This window comes from Phoenix dactylifera, chromosome 16 (genome assembly GCF_051530095.1).
Source record: "Phoenix dactylifera cultivar Ajwa chromosome 16, Ajwa_hap1_PhDact_Kaust_v1.1, whole genome shotgun sequence".
Classification (NCBI taxonomy): Eukaryota; Viridiplantae; Streptophyta; class Magnoliopsida; order Arecales; family Arecaceae; genus Phoenix; species Phoenix dactylifera.
This window is the reverse complement of record NC_143205.1, coordinates 22,958,541-22,977,003: the sequence shown is the minus strand read 5'-3', so window position 1 is coordinate 22,977,003 and position 18,463 is coordinate 22,958,541. Positions and strand designations below refer to the sequence as shown.

General features: G+C 40.0%; 2 protein-coding genes across 5 annotated transcripts; one reads left to right on the top strand and one right to left on the bottom strand.

Moving 5' to 3' along the window:
* Positions 1 to 1,992: 1,992 nt before the first annotated feature.
* On the top strand, positions 1,993 to 14,360 carry LOC103711873 (bifunctional TH2 protein, mitochondrial-like). Of its 4 annotated transcripts, none has more exons than XR_015973866.2 (7): positions 1,993 to 2,987; positions 3,283 to 3,391; positions 6,344 to 6,634; positions 6,769 to 7,180; positions 7,327 to 7,596; positions 13,324 to 13,936; positions 14,024 to 14,360. XR_015973866.2 is itself a non-coding variant. In XM_088712113.2 (6 exons), the coding sequence occupies exons 1-6, from the start codon at positions 2,542 to 2,544 to the stop codon at positions 13,734 to 13,736; spliced, it is 1,941 nt and encodes a 646-aa protein (XP_088568239.2). In that variant the 5' UTR covers positions 1,993 to 2,541; the 3' UTR covers positions 13,737 to 14,015. The 4 variants fall into 4 exon arrangements, 2 of the variants coding, with proteins under 2 accessions (XP_088568239.2, XP_008796407.2); XR_604856.6 differs by having other exon boundaries at positions 13,321 to 13,936; XM_088712113.2 differs by lacking the exon at positions 14,024 to 14,360 and having other exon boundaries at positions 13,324 to 14,015.
* Positions 14,361 to 15,129: 769 nt separating this feature from the next.
* LOC103711874 (GDSL esterase/lipase At5g33370-like) lies at positions 15,130 to 18,125 on the bottom strand. Its single transcript, XM_008798186.6, has 5 exons — positions 17,780 to 18,125; positions 17,382 to 17,509; positions 17,066 to 17,308; positions 15,900 to 16,152; positions 15,130 to 15,688 (listed from the first exon to the last, which is right to left on the bottom strand). The coding sequence occupies exons 1-5, from the start codon at positions 18,036 to 18,038 to the stop codon at positions 15,456 to 15,458; spliced, it is 1,116 nt and encodes a 371-aa protein (XP_008796408.3). The 5' UTR covers positions 18,039 to 18,125; the 3' UTR covers positions 15,130 to 15,455.
* Between the last annotated feature and the right edge of the window lie 338 nt (positions 18,126 to 18,463).

The window sequence follows — 18,463 nt, the reverse complement described above, 5'->3', positions numbered from 1 at the left end:
CTACGTGGGGGCTATATGAGGGGGGAACACAGGGTTTTCCTGCTAGATATTGTTCGGTTTCAGATTCCGCACGCGCCGCTCAGATCCTTGCTCGATTTTTTTTTTTTTCAATCTAAAACGCGTCTACATGATTTGGAGACATCCACCTCATATGCCCAGGCTCTGAAACGAGTTTAACCGATGTGGAATCTTTCACATACTGTGCAGATGATACGTGTAAGATTGGCATCACTCATGCAACCCATAGGTAGACAAGCATGAGATTGAGTTTTAAATCCAGCATACAGAATTAGACTGGTTAACGAAAAATTACGTTGTTTTCTAGCTTAGCTTGGGCATCACATACAATTAAGCCGTCGAGCTTTGCATCTCTAGTCTGCAAAGCATATGCGTTGCGTGTCTACCTCTCTTTTTTTTTTTTTCCTTAGTAATATAATAGTAAGATGCCACCAAAAAGGTCTAAACCTCGGACCTCTCTCTGGTGTCAGCCAAAATATGCCTAGTTGGCCGTGCATCACCCATGTTGGATTCCTTTTTTTCTCATTTTTAAAAATATATAAAAAAGGATAATGTCATGTCTAGCCGCTTTCCTTGAGATAATGTAAGAATATACTGCCGGAATAGTAAATTATTTGTTAAGCGGAAAACTAAACCCATGCCACATGAGTACACCCACAGAAAATGAAGGATGCAACAAAGAAAGTACGAGATAGACTCAGTATCCTTCCAGAAGAAGGCACCCAAGTGGTGTGCAGATTTTCTCAACTTTCACTCAATATAATTATTTCTTTATTTGTATACAAGCATTGCTATTGTTGCAGCACATCATCCGGCACCATCCACCAACTTATCTTATGTTCTCTTTTTGAATTTCTATTTTATTCTTTAATCACCGCCCTTCCTACCTCTTCTTTTTTTTCTTTCTTGTGTGCATATATATAAATACCCGTCATAAAATGTAGCAAGGACTCAATCAAGCTCAATACTCATCGAAACATTTGATGATCAATTAAATATTAAGATCATATTGTTTATTGTACTTCAATTGTATACATAAAAACTTATGTTTCTAAATTTTTGTTAGTGAATGAAACTAATTCATTTTGATCTCAAAGAACAATTATTAGTTGGTGAGATCATTTCCTTTTTGATATCAGAAGGAGCGTATCGTTTCGGAGCCTCTATATGATCTTAACAAGTCAAAGTACATGCCACCAAGATTGAATGAATTATAGTGAAAACAAAAACATTAGGTTTTTGCCGGACTTGGATGCGGAGCTTTTTGTCGCGAGATCCACACATTTAAAGATTTAAATTTGCATCTTTCGTTTCAAAACCCAACTCTCGCTGGCCACGAAAAAACTCTACCTTCTGTCATCGAGAGAACCTGAAAACTGTGAAGTAATCACGGCGCCGTTTTCTTAAACGGCGTCTTGGACACCGTTATGATCCGCCATCCATAGGATGTGGACCCGATGGCCCATTTTTATTTTTTTCAGAGAAAAAGGTTACCGTGCTTCTCAAAAAGAACGTCATCTCAAACGTCTAAGAACCGTCCAAAAAAGGAATCCAACCATCACAAATTTTCCCTGTTTTGATAATTCCAAGGCCCACGAATGCGATTGGCCAGTCAAAACAGCCTCATGTGGGCCCTATTAGCCTACTATGTATCTATACAAGAGGCCCAATGTCCCACATGGAACGGAAAGCCGTTAACGCTATCCACCATCGGATAATCTCCTCAGGCTTTATATATATTGACAAAATTGATATCCTCACCCACCAGATTTTCATCTCCTGTTGACACTACGAGATTGTACACCCCCGTATCGGTACTACGTCTCATCTACCGTTCCACCCCCGTATCGGTACTACGTCTCATCTACCGTTCCACCCCCGTATCGGTACTACGTCTCATCTACCGTTCCATGAAGGGGTTGGGGGGGGGGGGGGGGGGGATTTATATCAAGTGGAAGACTAGAAATGCTGTCTGACTTGAGTTCCCGTTTACGCCATCCATGACTCTATAAGCACGAGCAATCCAATCCGTAAATTCCAAATATTTAGACCAACGGGCCCCACCCTATTCGGACGCGTGTCGGGCGGCGAGGGGTGAAGCACTAGAGTTTTGGTAACACAGTCCACTACCATTTCCCTGCCTCGCCTCGCATCAGTATGGAGCCTCGCGTACGTGCTTAAGTCGAACGCTCCCTCCAGATCATCAGACAGATGGACGGCGAAGATCGGCTAGCAAGATCCAAGTTAGAGGTAGATTTATCGACTCCGCGAGATATTATACCGTAGATTCGCCGCAAGCGCCCCAACGTCCAACCGCCGACCCGGTCCGATTCCGACCCGCTCTAGCCCCCTCACGAGAAGACCGTGGAAAAGCGCGCCGGCCGCCGGCTCCCCCTTTCTCTCCGCCCACCCCCACCCCCCCTTCCCCTTGCGCCTATAAATACCCGTCGTCTCCGCACGCCTCTCCCGCAAACCGAGGCCGGGGACCGGACCCCTCTCGCGCATTCCCTCTTATTGCCGTTGATGCGATTCCTCTCCCCTCTTCTCCCCCTCCGCCGAAACCCAAACCCTAGCCCTAGGTTCTTCTCGCTCTCCCCTCCCATATCCCTCGCCTCCGCCTGCCCCGGATTCGGTTTCTTGAATCGAGATCGCCCCCGGCGCCGCCTTCCAAAGGGGTTCCGATCGATCGCCGCGGCGAATCAGCGGGCGTCGCCTCCAAGATTGGTGCCGGAGAGGGCGGCCGCCACGAGTTCTTGGCCTTCTTCAGCCGGACGAGCCATGGCAGTGGTGGCGACGGCGGTTGAAGAAGGCTCCGCGGCGAAGCGGTTCTGGATCAGGTCCCGGAAGGAGGCGGTGTTCGCGGAGTACACCCCGTTTGTGGTGTGCCTGGCGGCGGGGAGACTGGAGATGGAGGCCTTCCGCGACTACATTGCTCAGGACGTGCACTTCCTCAATACTTTTGCCCAAGCGTGAGTTACGCCGTTCTTTGAATCTTTTGGCTATTTCTTGCTAGTATCGTGGCTAGGGTTTACAATCCGGACCTTTGGCGCCTTCTGTCTGTGCCTTTTCTTGGATCTTGGAGCGCGTTGGAAACTATCTTAGGATTTATCCAGTTTATTGAGTATCTCGAGTGTCCGGTCATAGATCGCTGGATTCTGCTCATTTTGCTGTTGTTCATGATGAAAATTTCATAAAGTTATTATTGTCCCTTTTTTTTTGAGTGGTGATAAAAGGTTTCTTTCTGGTTTTTCCTGGCTATTTTAGGTATGAGATGGCGGAAGAGTGTGCTGATGATGATGATGCGAAGGCTGCAATAACTGATCTGAGGAAAGCTGTTTTGGAGGAACTGAAAATGCATAGTTCATTTGTCCAAGTAAGATTTGGAACATTCTTGCCTTTGGATTTATCTTATCACGTGAACTTTTTCTTGCATGGCAACTGATCAGTCTTTTCTTTTTTAATTTCTCGCCTCAAAATGTTTTGACTGCGCATCTTATCATCAGAACAACCAATTCTTGAATAATTGAAAAGTAAATATATAATTCTGAAGTGAACTATTGCTTATCATCGTCTCTGCAAGAAGTTATGTCATATATGCCAAATTGAATATGCAAAGAATAGGAATCCTTCTCTTCTTCTGAGTATCTAAGATCATATTTTTATCTTGAAATCTTTGATCATACTTAAATGAGAATTACAATAGTCTTTGCTGGTTTGATGCCTAGTCCCGGCCTGAACTAGGATCCACTAAATGGAAAAGATATAGAGGTTAAATGGAAAGAATATAGAGATTGCCTGCTACAAAGTTAATTAAGAGTTTTTATCTTAATGTAGGAGACAAAAATAGGCCCTTGTACAAATCTGCATTGTAGTTCACTGTCTTCCTGAAATACAATCTTAGCACTTGAATTTTTGAGTCAATGAATCTTTCTTTCTTTTTTCTTTTCTGTTGTTGTTTCCTTAAATGAAATATGTGATGATATTGGATGGCCCCAAGCAAGATAATTACAGGATTGAGAGATCCAAGGAAATCAAAGAAGCATTATCTTAATTATTAATGAGAATTTGATGCAAAGTAATTAAATAAGATGGCCTTTGTGATTTTCTAGAGGACTGATGATTTTGATTGTAGATGTTTATGGTCTTAGTGATCCTTTCGGCCGATGGATGTATGAAATTGCCCAAAGATATATGAAACTTTTCAAATGATGTTATGCACCAGCCCGTGTTCTTGTTTTCAAACTCAGATGTTGTTTTCAGATCAGTAGTTATACGTGGAGTTAATAAGTAAAAGTGAGCGTATTGCTGGATTGCTCCTCTCTGCATTCCTTGCTTTTCTTCTTTGAGATGAAGTCTTAAAGTGATACTTGGGTTTATGCAGATTATCACTAAGCATTTGAATTATATGAAGTGCTGATTGTGGCGAATTAGTTAATGGTATTTGATTGATTATAGCAAAAGAATGATTTAGTGCCAGCATTTCTTAGAGGCTCCTTTTTCTGATATTTGATTGATTATATAACCAAAGAATGATTTATTGCTTGTATTTCTTAGAGACTCTTTCTCTGTGCTTACCACTTTTCAAATATATTGTTGATGAACGCTGATCTTAAGAACTATTACTGTAAGAAGTAATTTCCCCTATGTTGTTGGCCAAGAGCCTGAAAAAATAAATAGGCGGCTAGCAACTCTAGGTCATGCAATAGGACGACATTATGTGATTTTGCTTGCCCTCTGGTGCTGGACCTGTTTATATTAGCTCTGTTCTGTTTATTTAGTTTCTCTTCACTGTTAACGAATTTGAAGTTACCACTCCCCTTGTTGGGGACAAAGGAAGAAGAAGAAAAGAAAGAAGATAGGTACTGGAATAATTTGGAAATTTGACTGAAACCAACAGCCAATATGTGGACTCTGGTGATGGGGGCCAAGGAACCGAAGGAAGTAGTGTTCGTTGTTTGTGGTTGGCATAGGAGAAACAATTAATATTCACTGGGCTCTTACCTTTCAGTGATATGCTTTTGAGGAAAATAACATGTTGGTCAATGATGCATTCTGGTCTCTTAATGAGGTTGTGATATGGTAAGCCATGATATTGAAGAATGATCTCAAACTAATATTGTGTATTTTACAATGGTGAAATATTGTGAGGTGGGATGAGTTGGTTACTAGGCTTTGAAAGATGTTATTAACTATATGGTGGTGTGATAGAATGTTACAACTTATGAGGTAGAATTTCTTAAGTTTGGAAATGAATGCATAGGATTTTATGTTTATGAAAGCATATGGATTTCTCTCTTTTTTCATTTTTTTCTCCATATTGGGGTGTGTGTGTGTTGGGGGGGGGGTATGCAGGTCATGTAGGGTTAGGGTTTTATTTCTCGGTGTTGTATTATCTAGTAATCTAACTGATGATCTTAGATACTGAATATTAAACTAGACAATGAAAATAACTCAATGCACCCTTATATGACTGCACCATTGATGATTGATATATCCATTTTCATTTAGGTTGTGAGTTCTGTATTTGGCTAGGGCCAAAAAAGACACCACAAGAAATGTAGGCTTTTGCACAAGTCAAACCTGACCCAGGATTGATCCAGCCTAACTACCTGTTTTGGGTCTGAAGCTAGTTAATTAGGTCTGGTTATATGGTAACATGTGTAATCCCAGAATAAGTAATATCTGTTCTGCCGAAGCTTTCACATCCACTTGTATCTTTATTTAAATGGTAAAAACATTCTGTACAGATTCTATTTACTATTACTGATTATTAGATTCAAAATGTGGAATTTATCTACGGCAATCATTATATTTTTTTTCCAAATAAAAGTGATACAGTCTGACATGAAGAAGACGTGTTAATTGCTCCATCATTTTTTTGTTCCTTTTAACTTTTGGAAGTATAACAGAGTTGAAATGGTTTTCTAGCATGTGTTCTTATAAACCATTTGGAATTTACTCTTGTAGATTTTTATTTTTTCTAAAGTTTGTTGCATGCAATCGAAGGAATAGGCAGAAAAACTCCAGACTGCTGAGTTGGTGCACATGCTGGTGGTGTGCCCTTGCAATATTCTTATTTTCTTTTATACCATATTACCATCTATCCATCCATGTATGCATGAAAAAGTAACACCTAAGATATGCTTGTAGCTAGACACTTTTGATTTTCCTTTGCCTATTTTGACCCCAATTGACTGCAAAGGGCTGTGCTATCTGATTATTTTAGCCTATTTTGTTTCTTGTCACTCTCTCTACTTGCATTACACATACTTTTCTGGTTTGTTTAATCTTTCTGCAAAGTTTTCTGAAGGAATCATTTATGCAGGAATGGGGAATAGACCCCACTAAAGAAATCATTCCTTTCCCTGCAACAGTAAAGTACACCGACTTCCTGCTTGCTACAGCTGCAGGAAAAGTTGAAGGAGGGAAAGATCCTGGGAAAATTGTCACTCCTTTTGAGAAGACAAAAATTGCTGCTTATACTGTAGGTGCCATGGCTCCTTGCATGAGGCTTTATGCATTCTTGGGAAAAGAGCTCCAGACGTGTCTGCAACTTGACGAAAATTGTCATCCCTACAAAAAGTGGATTGATAATTATTCCTCTGAAAGTTTTGAGGTATAGTTATATATCAAGAGCTGTCCTCTGTTGTTTCTTCCCGATTAAGATGAGACCACTAAAAGTTATTGTGGCATGTATAAGTTGTATCGATCTGTTTTGTTTGATTCCTTTTTCCTTCTTATGGAGCACAGACAGCTGCTGTGCAAATAGAAGAATTGCTTGACAAATTGAGTGTTTCATTGACTGGGGAGGAGCTTGAAGACATAGAAAAGCTTTACCGCCAAGCTATGAAACTTGAAATTGAATTTTTTCTTGCTCAGCCAATTGTCCGACCAGCTGTAGTTCCTTTGACAAGACTGCATGATCCGGCAAATTGCCTTGTCATTTTTTCTGATTTTGACTTGACATGCAGTGTAGTTGATTCCTCTGCCATTTTAGCAGAGATTGCAATATTAAGTGCACCAAAGACTGATAAGACTGGGACTGATAATTTAGATGCTCGAAGGTCTTCTTCAGAAATGAGAAACTCATGGGATGCTCTTTCTAAACAGTATACAGAAGAGTATGAGCAGTGCATAGAAAGCTTACTTCCATTAGAAGAAGGTAATTCTTTTCTATATTGTTACTTCACGTGGCATATTTTTTGAAATATGAGTGGTTACAGCACAAAAGATATTTAGCGGAGATAATCTGTTAAATTGTGTTGATTTTTACCCTTTTTTATTTGCACATTGCTTGTCTGTTTCCAGCTAAAACATTTGATTATGAAGGCCTTTGCAAAAGTTTGGGCCAGCTCTCTGAGTTTGAGAAACGAGCAAATTCCAGGGTTATTGAGTCTGGGGTGCTAAAGGGAATGAATCTAGATGACATAAAAAGAGCTGGGGAACGTTTGATCCTCCAAGATGGTTGTATAGATTTTTTTCAGAAGGTTGTAAAGGAAAAGGAAAATCTAAATTTAGATCTCCATGTACTTTCATATTGTTGGTGTGCGGATCTAATAAGGTCAGCTTTTTCATCAGGTAAATCCTTACTCTACTTTCCTACTTTTCCCTTGTCCGTTGCTTTTGTATCACTATTTGTCAATATTCTGTGTTCAACTTCCCTATATTTTTTTGTAATATCCTTTTAATTCAAAAAAGGCAAATGTTTCTTTTAGTATGTTTACTTGACCAAAAAATAATGTCCATGACATAAATTTGATAGTTGTGATTTCTGTTACAATATAAGGGTGATGCTTTATACAAAACTAGGCAATCCCATTTGATATTTGGTAATTATATTACATGTATTCAAAATTGTCATTCACTCATTACTTTTTTTGATTACCCAATAGTGTTTTGGTATTTCTTCTATTGTCTATAATTTTAACTAGGCGACGCTTCTTCATGGAGTTTAATATGTTGCAAGAGTTGGTAAAGGTCAATGAGTCGCCATTCCGATTTCTATGTTTTAAACAGATAGTTGGATAGTTAGCCTGATGTAGTTGGCAAGGAAGAACCCTATATTGGATGAGAGTTCAGTAAAAAAATATTGCCATATACATGTTCTTAGGTGGGAAGAAGAAGCAGTCTTTCCTTTTCAAATGGTGCCTTTTATCTACTAATTATCTCTTGATACAAGTATACGCATCTGTATCACAACCTTACTTTTTTAGTTATACATGGTACCAAATCATTTAAGTTGAGTGATTTTGGAAGTTAATGAATGCTTCACCCCTCCAATATGTATCACATAAAATGATCTTCTTTTCTAGACATATTGTCTTCCCCAAATAATGTCATATTAAGTTTTTGCTACCTTATCCCTTTTTCTTCTCTTACCTTTTTCTTTTTTAATTCTTTCTATAATGTCGTTGAGTAATAGGCTTTTAACCATGGCAACTGGTATATTGGCACATAGGTAATATAATGTTTATATGCTTATCTTTTTTCTTGAAATTCTCACTTAATGAATCAAAACATATTACATCAATTGGTTTTGAGTTACTTACAATCAAGAAATGTAGGAAATGACTTGCATTACCCCCATATTTTGATTTAAAAGATAGATGATATGGAATGGGCTCCTTTAACATGCATATGTTAGTGGTGAAACATTTAACATCTTGTGAAATTGAACATCTCGAACTTTTAATAGGCTTTTTCGAATTGCGACACTGAACAAGTCCTACTGTTGTTACTCAGACCAATGACATGAGTGTCTAGAAATATTCGACATTGGAACCTTTAAAATCAGACACAGGACACATCTATATATTATATATTTGTGCAAATATGTATTGTTTTATGTTTAGATTAGTTAATGTGTGGATGCATGGCTCTTGTAGTTCACAAAATTGATACAACGTTTGCTAATTAATGCGAGGCGTAATAACTTTAATGTAGAATTGCCAAAGTAGATATGTAATGATGATAATATTATGTCTTAATGGTATGAAGTGTCAAGGAGCGTCATGAAGTGTTTCAAATATTCAGGAGTCTGCGGTCAGAAAACCTAAAATTTAAAGTGTCCATGTGACATTAGTTCGTACATTAGCAATCTTATTTTGTTTGATTTATCCTAAAATAACAACTTTGCTTGAAACTCATTAGTTTCCTTAAGAAACCAAGTTTTTTCCCCGATAACTAGAACATATTCGAAAATAAACAAATGATAAACCATGTTTCTTCTAAACTGATTTTGGTAGTTCTCGAACAAAATGTTCTCGTGTTAAAAGATTTATGTTCTAGGAGGCACAGGTTTATGTCCCACTGGAACAGGTTGGTACCAAACTATTCTGAGAGAAAATTGTTAACCTAGGATACTTATGGAACACCGGTTCTCTTGAGCTGGAATGTTCTAGTCCGTCTTGAGGATCAGGACACACCAGGAATATTCATTATTTTGGCATGTATTGATCCTTAACATCACGTTTTGGTAGTCAACCATCCTAGAAGCAAACCAAGACATGGCCCATTAACGAGATTTAAACCCTTCTCTAGGAAGACTTGGCTTAAGAGATTGAAAAAGGATATATAATGAATAACAAAGATAAGAGAGCCTTGTTTGCATAGAGAAAGATGAAACATATATTTTCCTTTCAAATTCTTGGACATAAGCCTTGCTCTCCAGTTTTTGTAAATCCAAGCCAAATCAATGACTTATGCTGCACTCTTTGGTCATTTGACAAGGAATAAGATTGGGACCCTAGAGTTTGTACATTTGATTCTATGTAGGTAGGATGGCTAAGTGCTCGCAATAGACTTGATGCAGGAGTAACATAATCTTTATATATATATGTATATATGTTTGAAGTGTAAAAGTGATATTGATATTATGTTCGTAGATATATAATACTCGTACTTGTAAAGCTTGAATCTTTGTGCAAAAGAACAAGATTTATTATTCACTAAAACGCCACGCATGCTAGCCATATGTAGCTTGGTTGGGTATGCCATCACTACCTAGGGCTTGTTTGCATAATCCAGTGGTTGAGCTGAATTTCCTGCTGGATTTGTGGGTTCGGAAGCTTATTTGAGTTTGGCCCATGTCAACTCAGCACCATCTTAGCCCGAATCCTGTGAGAGGAACGAAAAGACCTCCATGGGTCTTTTTTCCCTCCTGTAGACCAACAGGCCCACCACAAGCTAGGACTTAGGCGGGCCCTTCAGACATTGCATGCTGGGTGGGTTAACAGGCCATATTCCTGCAGGATATTCCTTCAGGAATATACAATAGGCCCTTGGTGAGATTATTGTAATCTGATTTCCCTCATCAATGGTGTGAAAGAGTCCATAAACAACTTTAATCAGATGATTTTGAAGTCACCCATATAAGACCACTTATTGGAAAAATGCATGATGAATTCAGCTGCTAGCCTTAGTCTTGACCTTGCTAGACCATCCCTTTGTGTCACTTTTAAGCTTGGTGAGGCTCCAAAAACATTCATGCATGACTTGTTTGCATGCTAGTTCTACCTAGGGCATAGCTATTCTCTGGCATGGCTTACCATAATCCGAGTCCATGCAGGAAACTTCATATCCAGGAGATATCATGACATTGGAGAGTTTTTCACAGCCACTAATTAACCAACCTTTTGATTTTGTTGCCATAGATTTATGTACTGCTGGAAACAGCGTCATTTTAATGATAGGTGGAAAATTGATTTCATTGAAAGCAGAACTCTTAACAGATGATCCTCTTATCTTCATGCTTTCTATCGAAGAGAAATGAAAACCATATCATTGATTCATGTCTTGATCGTCGAATTATTAATCGACCATAACAGAATTGACCTTGAATTCAAGGTTTGGTAGGAAACGCCATGAAGCTTGTCTCTAGCCTAGGTAAGGTCGAAGTTATCAAAATGCTTGGGAAGATGGTAGTGTATGCAAGCTCGTGAAAGTTATAGGATGTGTGGATGTGAAAATGGATGGGATGTTTTCTTCTCAGCATGACTTGCGGAAGGTGGCTTTGGCCTGCTTTTAGGCTATGCAAAGCAATCAACCCTTGTGCCTTGGAGGACTGCAAACATCTGTTCCGTTGCAATAGTCTGTGAAGGAGCAAAATATTGGCTTGGGAAGTTCGAGTCAAGGCTAACTAGGGTATTAAACTTGTTTGCCAAATGTTGCAATGGGTTGGCAATCTTTAGTATCAGTGTTTGGAACTGGTGAACTGGATTGAATCGCTGAGGGATGAGGCAGCCCAGTCACTGGGTCTTGGTTCGATCACAGGTCAACAGTGAGTTGACCAGTCGTTCCATATTTAGTGTTCACTTTTTCCCTCCTTGGTCTGGTAAGCCATCCTATTCTTCTCTACATCTTTCTCTCCTCTCCTAATCCTATGTGCCTCACATTTTTTGAGGTCTGGTAAAAGAAGAGAAGAGGTCTAAATCTGGTTTAGAAGATTGACTGTTACCGTCTTGGCACCCACGAAGATCTAACAGGTCCCCCTATTGTCAGCATTGACAACCTCGACTCCCATCTCGTCAGATGTGGCAGCTGCAACTCCCTCGTCAGATCTGGCAACCCCGGCTCCCTCTGCATCAAATTTGGCAACCCAGGCTCCCTCCCTATCATATCCGTGGCAGCCTTTGTTGGCCACCTTGATTTCCTTCCCATTATGTCCAGTGGCCTGGACTTGCTCGTCAAATCTGCTGACCCCTAAGAGATCCGACGGTTTTGGCTCCCTCGTCATATTTGGTGAACTAACTTTCCACGTCTCCCCTTGTAAGAGTTCCACAATCAGGAAGAAAGAGAGAAGATAAGTGGAAAGGAGGCAGATATGGTTGAGAGCATTTAGTTTTTCTTTCTCTTTTTATCAACTTGGGTAGAATATACAAATAATCTGATCTTGATGATTAATCAGCTAATCTGCTCGAGTCAATGATTCGAAAGTGACTTGAATAGGTTTGAAGAATTTACGGGCTTGGGCATGGCCCAACCTGCTAGACCTTGCAGGTGATGGGTCGGACAGGTTGACCTTGCAGGTGATGTATCTACCTGCTGTTCAGTGCAGTTGAATTGAGGGAGGGTGTGGTGGTTGACATTAGGCAACCCGACATCTAAGGGGCTCTATGGTTATTCCAGTGATGTAAGTTGCATAAGTAGGTGCAATTTTATTATCATTTTAAGAACAAAACTCAAGCATGTGCAATTTTCTATCAAGACACAATGGTTACAATATTAAGAAATGCCCATAAGTTTTTCATTCTAATTTTCTAATAGTTTGTCCGATGAAGATTTTTGTCTTATCATGTTGCACATAGATATGCTAGCTTGTTAGGATTCTTTAGGAGCTCAGAATTCTGACTCACTTCGATTGAGGAAAAAGTACGGACCTTGTGAAGTTGGTTAGAGAGCACATAATTATGATGTAAACCACTTTCCAGGGTTTAAATTAAATATGTGCTTATTGGTACCATTTTTTTTTAGCTTCCAGACCAATCATAAAGAAACCTGCATGAGGTTAGAAGGTAACTAATTCCATTTCCAACATTGTTATATCTGGTTCCATGGACAGAAACCATATCTTATCATTTACCATTCCGGACACACATTCAGTGGTGCATCGACCTGACTTCTTAGCTTTGAGGTTTTGAGGCACTGTAAACTTTTTATTTAGATCAAATCAGATGATTTAGACTCTAAATCCGGTAGGCGGGTCAGTACTGGTTAATATTCTAGAATTTTTTTTTTGCCAAAAAGTCAGTTTATTCAATATTAATTGGCTGAGCCATAAAAAATTATCTGGTCTTTGATATGCTTTGAAAGTGGCCAAGAAGGAAAAGAACTGATTTAAACAGTCTGGAATAGCACACAGATGTTCCAGGTCAACTTGTTGAATTTTCAAACAAAATTTTAGTGCCCCATTTCGTTATTCACTTATTCAGAAGTTTTTGCAAAAAAATATCAGGCTGTCGTGCATGTTTAGTATTCCTCATCTATGAAGAGGATATCCTTGTGGTCATAAGGAACAATATGTATGTCTTCCATTTATTGTTGTTGGAGGATTATGATGCATGCTTGGTCCAACTTGAATCGTTGATAACGTTGGATCATATGCAGTGCTGGGCAGGGATAGGTTTGTTTTTCGTTGTCCCCCTTCGAGCGGAAAATGTTGTCAGATTGCTGAGTGGAATGATGTTTTCGGTGATATCATGTCATCATCTCTTGAAATAAATTGTAAAGACAGGGAGATTGTTAACTATGGTTTGTTCATGATGTTTCTAGGATCTGACATGATTTTGTGCTTCGTTTGTTCAGTAGGTTGCCTAAATGATTTGAACATACACTCAAATGAGTTCAACTATCAAGAATCTATTTCAACGGGTGAAATTGTTAGGAAGATGGAATCACCCATGGACAAGGTTGAAGCATTCAAAAGTATCTTAAGCAACCTTGGAAGCAATGAGAAGCGCTTATCTGTGTACATTGGAGATTCGGTTGGTGACTTGCTTTGCCTGTTGGAAGCAGATGTTGGTATTGTGATTGGATCAAGCACTAGCTTAAGGAGAATCGGGAAGCAGTTTGGTGTTTCTTTCATTCCACTCTTCCGTGGTTTGGTAAACAAGCAAAGACAACTTAATGAAAAAGACTCATCTATCTGGAAGGGGTTGTCTGGTGTTCTTTATACAGCATCAAGCTGGTCAGAAATACAAGCTTTTATTTTGGGGGCATAATTTTTTTTTTCGGATTGTTCCTTGATCTTGGTTCCTTGTTATCTTCAACAAGTTCAAGAATTCATGTATACGAAGATGTATGTTAGAACCGTGGCCAATTTTACAAAAGCCACAGGTCAATTGTCTTTCCATTGTTTTCCTTCAGTTTTGCCCTAAAAATGCTAGTGCCGTATGGGGCCGTGCATTCCTTTGATGTTAAGGTACCTGTGTAACCTGGCTCTCTTACTGTTTCCATCTTTTATACGCTTGATATATGATAAAAAGTTATTTTGCCCCTTCTGTTGCAGGCATTTGTGGCATTCTGGGAGATAAAACAGTTGATTTGGGAACTTCGGTGTATGCATGTGCTTGTCTATAATTTTTGGGTTATGAGAGAGTTATTTTTGTTTTGGAAACGATATTTGGAATTAGGGGACATTAATTTTGAAGATGTATCAATTTTTAGGTCTGAGGATTTAAGGATATATATCAGAAATTGTATAGGAGCCTCCTCCCTTCTGGTCAGGATTTTAGAGGGTGCCCGATTTGAGTCCTTTAAGCTGTGCACTTTTATAAATGCATCGTGATTGTAACTACCTTTCTCGGAGATAATGAGACTTCAAAGGGTTGAATCATCCTTTTTGAGTCCATACATCTAGCGGTTCTATGCCCAATTGGAAGCTTTTATATGCCATCTGTTACAATTCTTTTGTCTGGAAGTTTCCATGGTCGTTTGAAATTACTAAATTACCTTACCTTTTGTGTGGTTACTTTTCGTACGGGGGCATTATTACAGGTTTCAACCAACCATAGCCCGTTTGTTTTCTACATGGTATGGGTTGGTGGTAAGCACAGGAGAAGGCATGTGACTGATTGATTGATTTGAACAACCATTACCTACCGTCCTCAGACTTGCCTGCGAGGTAAGATGTCATTTCAATGGCACCTCCGAAAGGGGAGTGAATTTAAGCATCTATGACATGTCTGACTTTGGTTTTCTAATTAGTTGAATCTCACCAAGATGGTGGTTTTAGGCAGGTATTATATTGCCGGCTGATTTACTGGACGAGAAACTCGTCCTTAGTGGTTCTACGTCAAAAGTCCTATACTTGGAATATTTGGTTTGTAAAAATGCAAATGTAATCATTTGAACAGAGCATCAGATGCCCCTCGCAGGGCCATTTCCTTGGGAAAATAATGCCCCCCATCAGAAGGATTTAGCCCTGGGCGTCCGAGAAAACGCGAGTAGCATTGTAGCTGGATAAAATCATCTTGCTTGTTCCTCTGAATGTAATTTTATTTCTGTATTCGTAATTTTCTTCATTGACATTCGTAATTCGGTTCAACCAGAATGTGACGACCATCACCGTTATTTTTGCTTCTGGGATGCTGACATCAAAGATAAAATTACGAATTCGCAATTCATAGTCTGCAATATAATATATTCCGAAAACCGAATACAAGACACTAACCGGCTAAAGTTGGAATGAATTCCACCGCAACGACTGGAGACGGGGAAATTGCAGTACACCGATCATCCCTAGTTATGTAGATGTTCAAACACTATATAGGCATTTTTCTAAATTCAATCACATACGTCATGAAATTCTAACGAACATGTACATGACCGTGAAACTCCAACTCACATACGACAGCCCTTCTAGACGAAATGTTTATTACCCCAGACAGAGAACTGTGCTGGAAAGGCAAGAAGATGGAAGCATGCAAGCTGACCCCAGCCTAGGATCGTGCATCCATGGCCAGAATGGTGCTCAAGTTCATGGGGTTCATGTACTCGGTTGATCCAGTCATGAATTGGCTCACGATGATCCGGTTGGCTTTCTCCGTGGGATGGTATTGGTCCCAGAAGGAATAGACGTTCCTGTTCGGGCATAGACTGGACAACGAAGTGCAGAGTCCGATGCCGTTATAAGGTCCTTGTCCGCAGCATGCCACCTTTGATGTAACAAAACCTGCCCAAAACATAATGAGTACTTAAAGCCTTTTACTACGTAAAACTGCCATTTATTAATTACAAAGGTATTCCTTCCGGTCATCTAGTCGTCTATGTTCCATATTATCATGTCATCATATTAACTGGCTGTAAAAAAAATGGCCTTGGTGTGGGCTATATGTGGAAGTTAAAGCATTAAAGACAAGTTTATCTCTGATAGTTATTGTTACCGTATGCTTGTGGGTTGGATATGAAGTCCATATGCATCTTGCGGGAATTCACTGCGACGAAAACATCCGAGCCGAACTGGCGGTTGAGCTGATTCAACAGCTGGATCAGCTGGGGATTGAATAGGTCGGAGGCTCGATTAAGCTCAGAGTCGCATTGGCCGTTCCTGCTCCTCAATGCAAGCTCTGCCGGGACGCAGCCAAGGGGCCCAGTCCCAGTGACCAGCACCCGACGGGCTCCCAATTCATACAGGCTCTGCACCCGTTACATTTCCAACAATCATTTCTCCGGATCAAACTATTAATTCTTCTTTTTCTTTCCCTTTTTCTTTTTTGAGCTATTTTTGCATGTCCAAATATAAAGAGCCACCAAGAGATCCATGTATACAGTCCAAACCACCAATAAAAAATTCACAAACAAATTAGGTTAGAGGGATCCTCCGCAATTCCTTGTCTCCAAGGATGGATCCAATGCCTGTTTTCATTGGTTTTCCATGGCTTGCAGGCCCCGTGATGTACCAATGCACCTGCCCAGCATAAATTCAATTAAAGGCTGGGACGCAATACCGTGTCTCGGCCTTTCATTGAATAACATGACGGGAAAGTGGTCCTTTCATGCTATGAGAAGAGGAGACATGAAGATACGTAAATCGGAAAAAAATGCGAAAGATCAAAAGTTATGCACAGATTTCAGATAGCTAAATATTAAGAAGAAAAAATAAGAATGAAAGATTAGCAATAAAAATTCATGAATAATTTGTGAATAATCTGTGCTTGATTTGTTAGAATTATTCTGCCCAAGGAAGAGTAAACTATAAATAATGTAACAACTTCTCAATGAGTCCGAGGACATGGTCGCTATGCTACTTCATGCATGAAAGCTGCTCTTAATTAGAGCAGAAGTTCGTGTCTCTGAGAGCCAGACATGGTACTACAAATTAAGTCCCCGGCCATAAAACAATTTGAGAGGGTAATGTAGAAAGAAAGAGAAGTTAAAGAAAAACTTTAGTTTTTACTACGTATAAGCAAAGGTGGTGGTAGAGCCGTAGAAATCATCACTCAATGAAATGTAATTTGGTACAAAGATAGGGAAAGAGAGAACAAAAAAACAAACAAAAAAAAAAAAAACTCATCTGAAATGCAAGACTAGAGCTAGATAGGAAACGTACTGCAAGTATCTTCTTGTATTCGGAGATCAGATATGTAACATAATCAGGCAAGGAGAACTCCCGAGATCTTGGGGAATAAGGCACCAAATAGTAGTTGTTAACGAAGTCGTTGCCGCCCAGGGTAATCAGAACTAGCGCTTGGTTCACAAGACGCTGCGTCCGTGCCGAACCTATGAGGGAGCTCAACCTCTGCTGGTACTGCTCAAAGTAGCTCAATTGCTTCCGTATCCTAATTATGTTCACCTGCAAATTAAGGTTATTCAAATCAGTCATCAAATGGATTGCAATCAAACAAACCATTCAGGATTCCACTTACGAATTGGATTCCGGTATCGTTGAGTATACCGATGCCTGCTGATGCAAAGTTGGCACCCACAAGTAGCTTTTCCCCTCGGAGCTCGGGGCTCAAGTATGGCAACGTAGGTTCAGCTCCAAGATTTTCACCTGAAACATGTTGAAAAGAAGAAAATACAAGGAACTCAAGAACTCATATAATTTAAGAAAAAAAAGCAGTAGCAGAACCGTGAGGCATAAGGTGATCAATTAATTTGCTGAAATCCTGAAAAGAACATCTACTGGTACTACGTCAGTGCTGTTTTTGAGTGGAAAGGAGGGGGTCCAGAAGAAACGCAGGAAAAGGGAGGAGGGAACTTCAAAATTATGGACACAGTGCAAGTTGGTTAGCTTCGATGCCTCGTGAAATGAACACCTAACTTATTATGTCAGGGACGTTCAGCCCATTGGAGAAACGGCCGGTTGGTCGGCCAGTCGGGTAGTCAATGCCATAAGGGGGTCGATCCGCTCGAGCTGTGGTTGCCAGGTAGTTGTTGTTCCCGTTATCAACAAGAGAATCGCCAAACACGAAGAAGGCACGAGCTGCCTCCGAGGAGACTGGAAGGGTTCCAACAACTACTAGGCCGGCAATCAGAGAGAAGAAGAGAGCAGGAGAGGCATTCATCTTCATGAAATGCATGAGCTGTGACAGGAGAGTTTGGAGTGGAGGGCTATGGACCTGAAGCCATGGAAGTTGGCTTTATATAGTGTTCATGGTGACATACCATGCACCTTCTTTTCCACCTATTTAAGGCCACGATGAATCGCTGTAGGGACCACCAAAGCAAATGAGAAGCTATTTGCTGGCCATGTAACTTAAGTTTCTGATGGAGGACTAGGGTTTCTTCTACAGCCTGCAAGTCATGGTGGTTGGTGAAGATCCATAATTCCAAAACAAGATGGAGCTTGTATCCTTCCCGTGACAGCAAGGGATGAAGCGGCATCTATCAACTGCCCTGAGTTGTGGTCCTCATAAACGCGCTTCTTCTAAATTTTAATCTCGTGAAAAAAGAGGGTCGTTGTGCCATTGAATGGATGCCCGAGGATCTTAATAATAACAGTATG

Excerpts from the sequence above, each read along its gene's own strand:
- LOC103711874 (XM_008798186.6), bottom strand. The coding sequence starts at position 18,038 with ATGCATTTCATGAAGATGAATGCCTCTCCTGCTCTCTTCTTCTCTCTG. Across the intron at positions 17,510-17,779 it reads GAACGTCCCTGACATAATAA|GTGAAAATCTTGGAGCTGAA; the intron begins GTTAGGTGTTCA and ends AACATGTTTCAG. Across the intron at positions 17,309-17,381 it reads ACGATACCGGAATCCAATTC|GTGAACATAATTAGGATACG; the intron begins GTAAGTGGAATC and ends CTTAATTTGCAG.
- LOC103711873 (XM_008798185.6), top strand. The coding sequence starts at position 2,542 with ATGCGATTCCTCTCCCCTCTTCTCCCCCTCCGCCGAAACCCAAACCCT. Across the intron at positions 2,988-3,282 it reads CTCAATACTTTTGCCCAAGC|GTATGAGATGGCGGAAGAGT; the intron begins GTGAGTTACGCC and ends TGGCTATTTTAG. Across the intron at positions 7,597-13,320 it reads AAGGTCAGCTTTTTCATCAG|TAGGTTGCCTAAATGATTTG; the intron begins GTAAATCCTTAC and ends TCGTTTGTTCAG.